Here is a 13,489-nt window from a genome sequence, read left to right as displayed (position 1 = left end):
TAAATATGGGAATAAACACCTATAGGAGGAGATAATAAAAATACTCTCCATTATTCCCTGCTGGGAATCACTTTTTATATTAAAGTTTGAAAATTTACTGTGGAAGAACATTTTTTACTCATTTTTCATTTCCCCTAGATTATATTTTGGTAACAAATTTGAATATAGACTGTCTTGGTCTTTGCCATTTTTATCAGTTTTGATTATATCCTTGCCTTTTGGATGAGAGCAGTAGCCAGCTAACGTGCAGAAGTACATCTCTAGGGACCAAAGCTGTCTCCAGAGTTGTTTGTTGAGGTCCTTTTTGTGTGGAAAGAATGGTTATTACCAGGGAAGGTTTTCCTTTTGTTTTACTTGCTATCCAGATGCCGCTCAGACTCTCGCTCTCGCACAGGATCACAGTATGGATATTCCAAGTCAAGACCAACTGAAGGTAAAATCACCACCTGGTGACTTCTTTTGTTGTACAGAGTGGCCCCTTCTCTGTACCTGTGGATCTTGGACTCCCAAGACCTTTCTCTGAATGTGGTAAGAATTTAATAAGAAAGGTTCTTGGGAGTTCACAGACCAGGGACAGAGTGAACCTTCTCTGTTCTGCCCATAACAGAGTTCCAGTCTCTGAATCTTTCCTTGGGATGTAGCACTTCTGATCTTCAGTTCTTCCAGTTGCATTTTCTTTGGGGTTTGCGTATGCCCGTGTGTGTGATGGTGTATATACGTAGGTGTTGGAGGAAACTGCTTTATTAGATTTTAACAGGCTTGTTGCCGTTAAGTTCATGTCAGGCCATTTCTTAAAGCTTCCCCAAACCTGGGGAAACTTGATGATCATCTTGGTATACGGTGAGGGTGTCACATGGTTCTGAGTTATGCCTAATTTTGTAGTAGGCTAGAGGCTTTATATTGTTAGCTTGTTTTTAACAGTATATTTTGGCCTTTTGTGCAGAGATTTTTTTTCCCCCAGGTTTGGGATTTTTCCTAGCTCTGCTCACAGTGGGTTGAAGAGAGATGTTGCTTTTATTTGATGACTGTTGTGAGCTCCAGAGTTCTCTTTCTTGTGCGTAACCCATTGTGTTGCACACTAACTGGTGAGCCAGAGTGGAACTGCTACATCCCCTGGTCTCAGTCATTTCTACTGCACTGATAGACAGCTTTCCCTTTTTTTTCAGCAAAGTGCAGAGGAAAGTTCCAATTCCAGGAAAAGAATTGAAGAAGGGAATATTCCTACACTGTCTACCTCACAGCATAAATGCAAAAATTCTAGAGAAGGTAAGTTTTGCATTAGACTATGTAGCTTTTTCTTTCTTTCTTTTTTTTTTTTTTGTTGATGTCTAGAAATGCATCTATCCATATTAAGCACTAGCTGTAATTAAGACCATTATGTAGAGAACTCAAAAAATAATATTGCTGTCTCTTCACTTGTGAAGTAGGAGGGGCATATGTCATTCTTATTTCTTATTCTTTTCTGAAAACCTTTTTTTCACCCTAGTCATCATTGTTAACTTTGAAGAAGATGACGGTGTTCTTTTAGCGACCCTGGGCTACTGGTATGGAGCAAGACTCTCCCTTTAGCTAGCATGCTAATAGAAGACAACTACACTCTTATCAGTTTGCCACCTGGTAATTCAGCTGCTTTGGCCTTTTTTAAATCTTGGTACCCCTGTCTATATTATAAAGTTTTAGAATTTTTATTTTGATTTGTTTGCTTGAGGCAAAGCCTAATTTTCGTAGATTTTTAAAGTTTGCAAAGATGATAAAATGTACTTGGTATCTCAGAGCAAAGAATGAGGCATAAGAAGCCTGGTAGTTCCTTTGCCCTTGGATGGTAGCCATGAGATCTTTGTCATCCATACTAGATATGGTATGGGCAGGTTAAGTGACTTAATTGATATTTTGGAAGTTTCCCTCAAACTTTATAAAATAACTCGTAAAATTTTTTCTGCAAAGATGTATAAAATGTAAATTCCTCAAAAGTATTTTATGGCATGATAGTTTCTAGTCTAGGTACCTGGCTCACACTTGGAGCAATGGCAGTTTAGACCTCTAGCAACATCCCAGAAAGTTATTCCGCTGAAGTTGCTTTAAATGTTTAAATTAAAATTAAGTCACTTTATCATGCTGGATTGTTTTCTTCAAATTACATTTAAATATAAACTGAATTTTGGCCTACCTAGTTACCTTGGAGCTTATTCCGGTCTGTATGGTGTTAGATGTGCAATTTTGTTTCTTGCTTATTTTCTATTCAGAAGACTGTTTAAAATATAAGAACAGCCAATTCAAGAGAGTATATGTAGTTTGTGATGTAAATTTCGAGAATAAATAGCTTAGTAGGTATATAGGTGGAAAGGACAGAATGTGCAGATAACTTTAATGTGGTACTATCTCAGGAACTTGGTTTCTAGTGATTTCAGCAATGAGTAAATGCAAAGGTAGTTGAAGTTTCCCTGGGTACAGATAAGCCTTTTAATAGGCAGACTCAACATAATTTATAAGTAAATATGGTGACCTTTTGTTCTGGCAGGGATCCATCTATTGCAGAAATTTTTTTAACCATATGTCCCTCAGCATATTTAAACACCCGGGGTTGTCATTGGCATGTCTAGGGAATTGGGAAGAGGTAGCGGAGAATGAGAAAGTAGGAAAAGAGTAAAGCACAACGAAAAAGATTGGACTATGGGAAAGAAGAAAATAATTTCATGTGGTAGCAACAGACTTATGTTTTAACTGTCTTGAATGTCATTTAGATGAAGAATACAAGATCTTTTACTTGGAGTATGTGGGCCCTTAATATGTTTTGGGTTTGCAGTATTTCTAGATTTTAGATAACTCCGAACGAGCCCATTGATCCAGAAAGGACATAGGTATATATTTATTTGGACAACCTGGAGTTCAGTGTTTTATAATGGTTGTCACCTATCAAAACATATAAATTATTGAGGTATGTCCCAGAATATGCGATACCAGTGAGACTGACTGCCTTGACAACCTAGTGATTGCCCATTGTGGCAGTTACGGCCATGATGTACTACTGCCTTGCTTCTATCTCAAGGGTTGGGTCAGTATGCCATCACCATTTGCAGTCCAGCGGATCTAAGCCTTTGTCAAGGACCAAGTCATTCTTTAGTTACTACAGTGATAGGAATGTTTAAATTGCCAGTAAATGCCAATAAAATGACTAGAAATCCTTTTAGAACAGTGTCATTGTTTGGATGCTTTCAGAGTTTAAATTTCTTTCTTTGTGTTTTTTGAGGAAGATTTGCCCTGAGGTAACTACCGTCAATCCTCCTTTTTTTTTCTTTTTCTTTTTTAATGAGTTTCACTCTTTTATGGTAATAAGAACAATAATCCAATCTTTGGCTTACAGTGTTCTTTTTCTTCTCTTCTGACAATCCTTCTCTTTTTGCTGAGGAAGACTGGCCCTGAGCTAACATCCATGCCCGTCTTCCTCTACTTTACATGTGGGATGCCTACCACAGCATGCTTGCCAAGCAGTGCCATGTCTATACCCAGGATCCGAACTGGTGAACCCTGGGCCACCGAGAATCGCAACGTGCGAACTTAACCGCTGTGCTACCAGGCCGGCCCAGAGTTTAAGTTTCTTGATAAATGATGATTTATCTCTAGTGTCATTATTTGCTAATGAAGCCTAAACAGGGGAGGAGATTGGGCTCTGCAGCTGACACAGATATTTGATTTCTGATTTGTTCTTGACTCGGATTAAGATTTCTTTTTACCTGTTTTATAAAGAGATTGTACGTATTGTAGAGTCTTGATTCTTAAGTGTTGTGTCCATAGTTGTCATCCTTTTCATTTGACTTCGCAGATGAAGACTTGATAGAAAATTTAACTCCAGATGAGACGTCTAGGCTGGACCTTGGGTTTGAGGAGTGGGATGTGGCCGGCCTGCCTTGGTGGTTTTTAGGAAACTTAAGAAACAACTATACCCCTAGAAGTAATGGCTCAACTGATTTACAGACAAATCAGGTAAATTTCACATTTAAAGGGGAGCTTTTCTTTTTTTTTGGAAAGAGTAACATTCTTGGTTACTCTTGACCACACATTAGATTCTTTAAGAATCCTCATTCTGTTCTGTGACTTTAAGTACCATCTGTATGCATATAGTGCCCAAATCCATGTCTTCAGTCCTGACCTTTCTCCTAAATGCCCAGCTTCCATATCCAGCTGCCTATTCAACACCTCCACTTAGATGATTTGATGTTTTTCATGTTCAAAACAGAACTCTTGAGAGAGAGAGATATATTATATATATATATATCTTATATCTTTATCTCTCTCTCTCTCTCTCTCGATATATATATATATATATATATGTTTTTCTTTTTTTTTTAAGATTTTATTTTTTCCGTTTTCTCCCCAAAGCCCCCCGGTACATAGTTGTGTATTCTTCGTTGTGGGTTCCTCTAGTTGTGGCATGTGGGACGCTGCCTCAGCGTGGTCTGACGAGCAGTGCCATGTCCGCGCCCAGGATTCAAACCGACGAAACACTGGGCCGCCTGCAGTGGAGCGCACGAACTTAACCACTCGGCCACGGGGCCAGCCCCTGTTTTTCTTTTTTTTTAACCAAACACTTCTTTCTGGCCTTTCCTTTCTCAGAAGTCTGCCTTCTACCCAGTTATTCCAGCCAAATATCATGAGATACCGTTTGCTTCTTTCTCTGTCATATGCCACATTCAGGTTATCATCTCTTTATCCAGTCATATCCGAAACCTGACTAACCACTTTTTACTGCTTCCACTGTCCTACCTTAATTCAAGCCATCATCATTCTGTTCCTTTATCTTATTTTATGTTCTCCATTGTACTTCTCACTTTGTAAAACTGTTATTGTATTTTGTTTATGTGTCTCTTGTCTGTTTACTCCTCAAATGTAAATCCAGGCTTTTGTGTTATTCACCACTCTATTGCCTAAAACCTAGAACAGTATCTTACACATATTAGGCATACCGTGAATGTTTGTTCAGTAAGTGAATGGACATATAATGGTGGCAAAATAATAAGTTGTCTCTTATGAATATTATAGAAAAGCATGTCATAAAATCTCCGTAAATGAATGCAGAAAGTAAGTTTAAAGTTGTTTAAGAATTCAGAAGGAGGACAAAAGATTTGAGTTACCATCAGTACAGTTGTGCGTTACTTAACGACGGGGGTACATTCTGAGAAATGTGTCTTTAGGCAATTTCATTTACACGTGATAGAGTGTACTTAATCAAACTTAGGTGGTATAACCTACTGCACACCTAGGCTGTATGGTACTACTCTTATGGGATCTCTGTCCCATACGCAGTCCATCGTTGACCAAAACATTGTTATGTGGTGCATGACTGTATTTCTTCAGTTAACATCATTGACCGTTAAAGGAAAGAATATGTAACAGTTAATAGACTGCTCCTTAAAATGCCACCTGTGGAAAGGAATGTAGGGAATGGGTTCTATTTAGTTGAGCAACTATGAGTCTTTACCTTTTAAGCTCTTCAGTATTATTTCTCAGGTGTCGTACCTGATTTGCTATTAAAATAGAAAATTCCTTGCCAGCCGCCCTTATCCATCCTTTAGCTTATACATACTAGGTGGCAAGTAGATATCTGTTGAATGAATAGATGTCTGTTGAAGAAAGGGTAGGTGTTCTTTAGAGGTAGGTGAGGACATTGAGTTTTGGGTTCATTTATGTTGGTTTAACATCTCTGATAAGCCTCTGACTACAGAAACTCACGTTTGTATTGTTCTGTTAGGATATAGGTACTGCTGTTGTTTCAGACACCACAGATGACTTGTGGTTTTTGAATGAGTCAGTGTCAGAGCAGTTTGGTGTTGGAATAAAAGTTGAAGCTGCCGATACCGAACAAACAAGTGAAGAAGTAGGGAAAGTGCGAGACAAAAAGGTATGTTGTGGAAAAATTTCACATTGATTGTATTTATGTGTACCTAGTATAATCTTTTCAAATCTGATGACCTGACCTATACCTCTTTGTACAACAAATGGCTCGTGTAATCCCCCCTTTTTACTTTTTTACTATTTTCCTGTATCTAATTTTAAGATTTACATTAAGTTAATCAAGGCTACCTGAAAAATAGGATAGGACTTTATGGGTAAAGCTCCTACTTCGTTAGAAGCAATTGCTACTCTTTCTGCTCATGTAGTCTCCCATTGGGGAGTTTTTTCTTCTGGAGACCTTGGTTTGCTAACAAGGCAAAGTTCTAAATGGCCACAACAGCCTGTAGGAAAAAAATCCTTATTTCTTGGACATCTCAAAAGCTTCCATAACCATTTTATATCTAAATAGAAATAGACAGATGAATTCTTCCTATGTATTTTAGAGTTTAAATAGGGGGAAAGAAGGGAGTTAGAACTCTGAGTACGCATGGTGTGAGTGCACCAAGATGAGGCAGCATACAAGCACATGCTCAACTCTCAGGAGAAACTGGGAAGCCGATCCAGTGCCCCAAATGAAGAAGACTCTCAGAAGCATCCATGAATGAATGTAGCAAAAACAGACCGAAACTGGGTCACCTCTTTAATTTAAGGGATTTTCTTAGTAATTTGGGTTTCTGAAGGTTATCCTGATATGTTTATGGTAGGTGCTTGGGTTCTGTTAGACTAATTATCTGGGTAGCATTAGAAGGGAATGTAAGCAGCTAAAATGAAGACAGAGGTGACATTTGGAAACTTCTGTAGAGAGACATGGGACTTAAAATACTTGAACTTATGTGAGAGAATTTCTACACAGAGGTTCATAATTGTATCATAATTAGTTTTATTCCATTTACTAGATTACAAATCTAGGGTATTTTAATTTTTAGAATTTTAAATTCTAAATTTTAAAATTTGGAAGATAGTTCCGACTTTTTGTTTCCTGGTCCAAGGGCATGTTTTTATATGACAGCCAGAGTATCATATAAGTAGTTTTACTCTTGAATATGAAAAGTAAAATTTTATAATACTTTGTTTTCATTTTTCACATCTCAGTTCCTTATTTTATACAGAGCTTTTCACTTTCATTTTCTCACGTAATCCTTATTTATTCTTGTGAATGCCTACCTAGATTCCCAAGAAAAAAATTTCCACTTTGAGTAATTTTTAGCTTTTCTACTTCGATATTGATTATTTTCTTCAAAGTCATAAATTTGGGCATCCTCTCCCTTCTGCTAAAATCCTGGCTAGGTGTGGCCAAAATCATGTTTTGCTCTCATATTTAAGCTATCTTCTTTTTAAGTGCTAATGATGGAGGCAGAATGTGAGTTTTAAATTGAAGCTCTTCTGTCTTTTCATTCTCGGGTAATAACTTCATCTAAAATAGGTAAACCTTACTCATGAGATATCTTTGCCTTCACAGGTGATTGAAGTGGGGAAAAATGATGACCTGGAGGACTCGAAGTCCTTAAGTGATGACACTGATGTAGAAGTTACCTCTGAGGTATGACTCTCCAGTAAACTAAAGAGCTGTTTTCTACCACCTATGTCTTCAGATGTTAATATTCCAGCAGTTCACTTGTGTTGAAGAATGCCATTTTCTCCTCATTTCTTTCTACCTTTCCTAGGTGTTAAGAGATGTGGGTTTCTTTATCTTTTTTTTTTTTTTAAAGATTGGCACCTGAGCTAACATCTGTTGCCAATCTTCTGGTTTTTTTCTTGTTCCCCTTTTCCCCAAAGTCCCCCGGTACACAGTTGTATATTCTAGTTGTAGGTCCCTCTGGTTGTGCCGTGTGGGACGCCGCCTCAGCATGGCCTGATGAGCGGTGCTAGGTCCACCCCCAGGATCCAAACCTGCGAAACCCTGGGCTGCTGAAGCAGTGTGTGTGAACTTAACCACTTGGCCACCGGGCCACCCCCTCTTTCTATCTTGTTAGAGGTTTTTTATTGGAATTTGAGAAGAGAAGGGGATGAGTTGATCTTCTTTTCTCCCTGCTTTGAAAAGGGATGATGTAAATGCCTCTCTGTGTTCCTTTCTCCCTGCTATCAAAACTCTCTGGATATGAGGCAGTGGATACATGGAGCTATTCAGAGTAGTCCTGCACTACTTTTCCCATGAAAACCTCTCTGTAATCCCGAAGACAGACATATAAACTATCTAAAATTCTTTGTCAAGTACAAAAATATTTTCAGTGCTTTCTTAAAAGAAACAAATGGAAAAATGGCTTAATTTCCACACAGGTTATATTAACATGGCTAATAAATGAAGATTTACTATTAAGCTGTTGGGTAATAGCTATGGATTTGTCACCAATTGACAACTCAGATCTAGACTCAGATATATACTTTGCTTCTATTTTCATGTTAGTTCCCAGTTTTCCTTTTACTGCTTCCCTCAGCTAACTCACTGTGGGAAGAATGGTGATGGGAGAAGGAGCAGGAGGGGCTTTTACATTTTGCTGCTTGGGCATAGAAAAATTTTAGGTTGTCTCTGGTGTTGATCTCCCCCCCGCCCCACTCCCACCCCACTGCTGTTGACCATTACAGTAATTCATTGCAAATTATCTGTCTGTGCATAGCTAAGTTATCAAGTGGAATATATTGGTCCATTAAGTGTTCTTGACTCTAATACAAATAGCAGAGTTAAGTGTTTGCATCTTAATCAGACTTCTGTGGCTACTTTGGACCAGAAAATCTATTAAGAAAATAGACTGTATTTCATGAAATCAAAGATGCCATTGAATTTAATAAGCCCAGTTATTTTAGGTACTACTAAAAAGGAACAAGTGATGCCAATTAGACTGTGATGCATCATCAGTTACTCATTCCAAATCTTTATGAAGTTCCTTTGAGTATATGTGTAGCATTTCAGATGAGATCTGAGGATCTTAAACTGGCAAGAATGTCTTGAGACTTTCTGGAGAACATCCCAGTTTAACAAAGAGTTGTGTCCCTGCCTCTTGGTCTAGGCAATTGAGTTATGACTTCTGAACTTGAAGTGCTTGGCCTTTGTTTTGAAAGTAGTCAAGTCGGCCTGTGCCACATCATTGATCTTTCAAAGCCAGGCAGTTATCCACATTAAATACACTTGACTTGTTCCGGGTAGCCACCTTTGAATTAAGCAAGGCATTTAAAATTCATTGAGCTCTAGTATCTCCTAATTTGAATATGGAGAAGTAGGAAAAAAATTACTTGGCATTCAAGGACAAGAACATTCATTTTTCAGAGGCTATGATTTAGGCATACAGTTAGCTACCTGTGATCCTGAGAGCAGCGAGAGAGCATAAGTAAATATAGTAGTTTTCAAATCTCATTTTAATTTTAGCTTCCTTTTTGCTAAATTCTATAACATTTGTTGATTAGTAGCAAAGAATGACAGAGTGTTCTCTCTTCTTTGTTCTTTAGCCTCTTGCTCAATATAAGAGTAAGTTTTACAAAGAGAAATGGTCTAAAAAGAGGGCAGTGGGGAAAAACAAACAATGTAAATTTTACTTAGAGTAAATAGAAAGCCAAAATAATTAATTTTCTTAAAGAGAGCTATATCAAATTTTGGCTTGAAATGGCAGTTGTGTCACTATCAGTGTAAAACTTCTCAAGAGTTTCTTACACATAGCTGTAGAATTTGTTCACATTCTGGGTTAGACCACTGCTGTAGAATGTCTGGACTCTCACTACTTTAGTGCGATGATGAGAATTAGGCCTACCCTCCCTTTTTCTCAGCATAATGTCACCACTGAGTATTAATTGGCTGCATTTGTCTTTGTAGGATGAGTGGCAGTGTACTGAGTGCAAGAAATTTAACTCTCCAAGCAAGAGGTACTGTTTTCGTTGCTGGGCCTTGAGGAAGGATTGGTATTCAGATTGTTCTAAGTTAACCCATTCTCTTTCCACATCTGATATCACTGCCATACCCGAAAAGAAGGAAAATGAAGGAATTGATGTCCCTGATTGCCGAAGAACCATTTCAGCTCCAGTTGTTAGACCTAAAGATGTATATATAAAGGAAGAAAACCCCAAACTTTTTGATCCCTGCAATTCAGTGGAATTCTTGGATTTGGCTCACAGTTCTGAAAGCCAAGAGACCATATCAAGCATGGGAGAACAATCAGATAACCTTTTTGAACAGAGAACAGATACAGAAAACATGGAGGATTGCCAGAATCTCCTGAAGCCATGTAGCCTATGTGAGAAAAGACCACGAGATGGGAACATTATTCATGGGAGGACAGGTCATCTTGTTACTTGTTTTCACTGTGCCAGAAGATTAAAGAAGGCTGGGGCTTCGTGCCCTATTTGCAAGAAAGAGATTCAGTTGGTTATCAAGGTTTTTATAGCATAGCTGAATCAATGAATTGTAGATAAATATTAATGAGGCCAGACGATATCTCAAAACGTCAGTATTGACCATCTCTACTGAGTGCGACCCGTTGCTTCTGTTGATTTATTCATCTAAACATCTGTGTTCCAGGACATATTTGCTTCTAAACCTACATGGAATTTGAGAAGGAGTTCTTTAGAACTAGGTTATCAGTTTGGGGGCTCCATTAACAATATGAAAAGATATGTTAATCACTTCATTCTCCGTCAAAGATGAGGATCCTAGGAGGGAGAAGCTACCAGTACAAACAAAAATTGATTCATCGATTTACCAGGTTACTTAAAGAGTAATCATTTCTTTAGTTAATTTTATTCCCTACTCTTCTTTTCTATTAGGGAATGTTCTTAGGCATCAAAATGCAAGGTTGCTATTAGAAAAATATAAAAGCTACCAATGAAAAACCTTAATTTGATTAGTCAAGCTACATAGTATGTAGATCACTTGATGTTGCGATCAGGCTGCATGATTCAGAGAAGCTAAAAGAGAAGTCTTAAAAAATGAGATTTCTTCCACGTATGCCTAGAAAAATTACATCAAACATTTTTGTGAACATATCCCTAAAAGAATTTTGAGAAAGTATATGTAATCTTTTGCACATGTAAAAAATTGAGGTATATTAGTAAACAGTCAAGTGTTCCTTTCTGCTGGGTTGTAGACATCTAAATAACCACCCAAAATAAGCTACAGAGCGTCTCTGTTACTGCACAATTTTTCCTGTGCCCTCCACTGTTTCATGGCTCTCACCCTAGATTACTTTTCCTTTTGCACAGGTTTAATTTAGCATCTAGATTTTTTAAACAAATTTAAGTACTTAGGATATACTATCCAGTATATTCTATATGTGCTTTAAAGATATTTTTATCAAAGCCTGGGAGCTGTAGATTTAGCTGATTAAATTTATAGACAAAAGTCCTGGCATAAATTGGCAAAGCCTATTCTTATTATAAAATTAATCAGCCAAATTAGACTTTACTTTCAGTCAGAAAATATTTGAATTTATTTTTGATTCAAATAAATGTATTAACATATGTCTCTGGCACAGCCTTGTGAATTGCAGTTCTAAGAAAGAAAGATAAGGCACAGAATTTTTAACCAAAGCGCTCTTTGCTTTACTCTGTCCTCACTCTTGAGAGTCCTCTGGGGGTTTTATCCTTTCATTTGATGCCTCTAGAGATTTTTTACACTCTGAGGCAGTGCCTCATAGAAAGATTCTAGATGGGTGAGAGGCAGCCTTTTGAAAATAGGGAGTATGGCTGTTATGAAAAGGAAATACAGAAATGGTCGATCTGAAGAGGGCTCATCTGAGCACATAAATCTTAGGACATTACGTATGGAAATTAAAGATCTTTAAATTGATATCCTGTGTCATTTTGAAGACCAAGGCCCTAGAATTATCAAATTTAAAGATCATAATAGTTTCCTGGATTGCTTGTTAAAACTCCTAACTCACACCTTCCCCCGCCCCCCAACACACACAGACTTTGATCCCCAAGGTCTGGCCAGGGATTTTCATTTTAACGAATTTCTAGACGCTGACCACACTTTTGGAATCCCTGCCCTAGAAGGAAGGGTTTTTTCAGGTACAGAAAGTAGAACAAGATCCCTTTACTTAGCTTCGTATTTAATTTCTAGAGGGAAAGATTTGTTAGAGAATTTTAAAACTAGACTGCACTCATATAGTCAACCCCTTTTATTTTGCACGTGAGGTAAAGTGGCCCCTAAGTCACAGCTAGTGATAGAGCTAGTACTAGAGTCCCAGTCTCTTGTCAGTCAGTCTTTAAACTGTACTTGCTTCCTTCTCATTACTTGTAAGTATTTAAATGCTGGTGCTTCTTGAATCTTGGACAACTCATAACCTTAAAATATTGCAGTGTATGTCTTGGAGCCAGAATAGGACTTTAGAGAGAACAGTTAACTTTGACTCTTTCTTTCTCCCCCAAGAGAAGAGGCCCAGCAAGTGTCAGGCCTTCTTATATAATCGGATAACTTATTTCTGCCACTAGGAGGGCAGGTAACAGGGGCGAGGAACTTGAACCATTTTCTGCAGCGTTGTTCCTTCTTGGGAAATAAAGCTCGTATCTCTGGTTCTCTCCGGCATCACGGACAAGGGCTCCTTTCCCTCAGTAAGGAGAACCAGTCTTTTGAGTTCAGTGTTTTGTTAGACTGTGGTAAATGCTCTGAAACTTCAGAGAGTTAAATTACTTTCCTCCGTATTTCCCCTTAGTGCTACACTCTTCATAACAGCTTGATAGCCCTCAATTTTGTTTTATTTTTGCCTGTCAGATGCTTTTTGCAAGCGATAACTTAAGGGGTGGGGGCAGGGAGAGTTGGACATCTGCGCTTGTACCTTATGATTCCTCTTATGTAAAGGTGCGGGTTTTTTTAGAAAATTAAGAAAAAATTTTTAAATTTTATTTGTGTTTATAATATTTAATGCTAATTTTGGCATATCCTTGCCTAGCACAGAGTCCTCTCATGCTACTGAGCTTTCCTCTTTTTCCCCTTTGCTCCCCTGGGTTTTTCATTAGCACTAAGTACTTTGCTTAGAAAAAAGCTGCACCTTTGAGCTGAATCTCATCTTTACCTGCAGGAAACTTTAAACCATCTTCTCCGTCTCTTTTCACTTTTGCTCTTTTTTCAATGCCGCTGCGGTACGGATGTGTTTTACTCACTGCCACTAAAGGAAGACATAGTTTGTATGTGAGGTCTTCATAGTACTGCTCTGAGATAAAGAAACCCTTGGCTTCCAGACACTACCGTTTATTGTGCTTAAGGTGGCCATGTGCTCTGGTTTTCCGGGGACAGTGCTAGTTTACTCTTACTTTTCAGCATCCCTTCCAGTTTACCTAGTCTCCCCCCATGCACTCTCAGATGTCTTCATTTGTACCTTAAATTATATGGTCTTCCTAGTTATAGGTAAGCCATGCTTCACTTGAAATCTTTTTGGTTTTTGAGGTATAATTGACACACAACATTGTGTTAGTTCCAGGTGTAGCACGCAGTGATTCAGTATTTGTATCCACTGAGAAATAATTACAATAAGTCAGGTTCACATCCGTCACCATACGTAGCTCCAGAATTTTTTTTCTTGTGATGAGAACTTTTAATGTCTCTTCTCCTAGAAACTTTCAAATATACAATGCAGTGTTATTAATTATAGTCACCACGCCTGTACATTTCATCCCC

The 13,489-nt window shown here is 38.1% G+C and overlaps 1 protein-coding gene across 5 annotated transcripts in view; it reads left to right on the top strand.

Annotated features, from left to right (window-relative positions):
• Positions 1-11,773, top strand: part of MDM4 (MDM4 regulator of p53) — a 37,283-nt gene extending 25,510 nt beyond the window's left edge. For 2 of the 5 annotated variants that reach the window (XM_044758745.2, XM_044758748.2), the window contains exons 6-11: positions 366-433; positions 1,149-1,266; positions 3,821-3,981; positions 5,747-5,896; positions 7,349-7,429; positions 9,692-11,773. In XM_044758745.2, the coding sequence (XP_044614680.1) occupies positions 366-433; positions 1,149-1,266; positions 3,821-3,981; positions 5,747-5,896; positions 7,349-7,429; positions 9,692-10,264 (1,151 nt within the window). In that variant the 3' untranslated portion in view covers positions 10,265-11,773. The remainder of the gene's footprint in view (positions 1-365; positions 434-1,148; positions 1,267-3,820; positions 3,982-5,746; positions 5,897-7,348; positions 7,430-9,691) is intronic. The other 3 variants (XM_070498151.1, XR_011498352.1, XR_011498351.1) reach the window with 3 other exon arrangements.
• Positions 11,774-13,489: the final 1,716 nt, after the last annotated feature.

The sequence above is a fragment of the Equus asinus genome, chromosome 25 (assembly GCF_041296235.1).
Source record: "Equus asinus isolate D_3611 breed Donkey chromosome 25, EquAss-T2T_v2, whole genome shotgun sequence".
NCBI lineage: Eukaryota > Metazoa > Chordata > Mammalia > Perissodactyla > Equidae > Equus > Equus asinus.
Note: the sequence above shows the minus strand (reverse complement) of the source record. Positions and strands in the feature narration are given on the sequence as shown.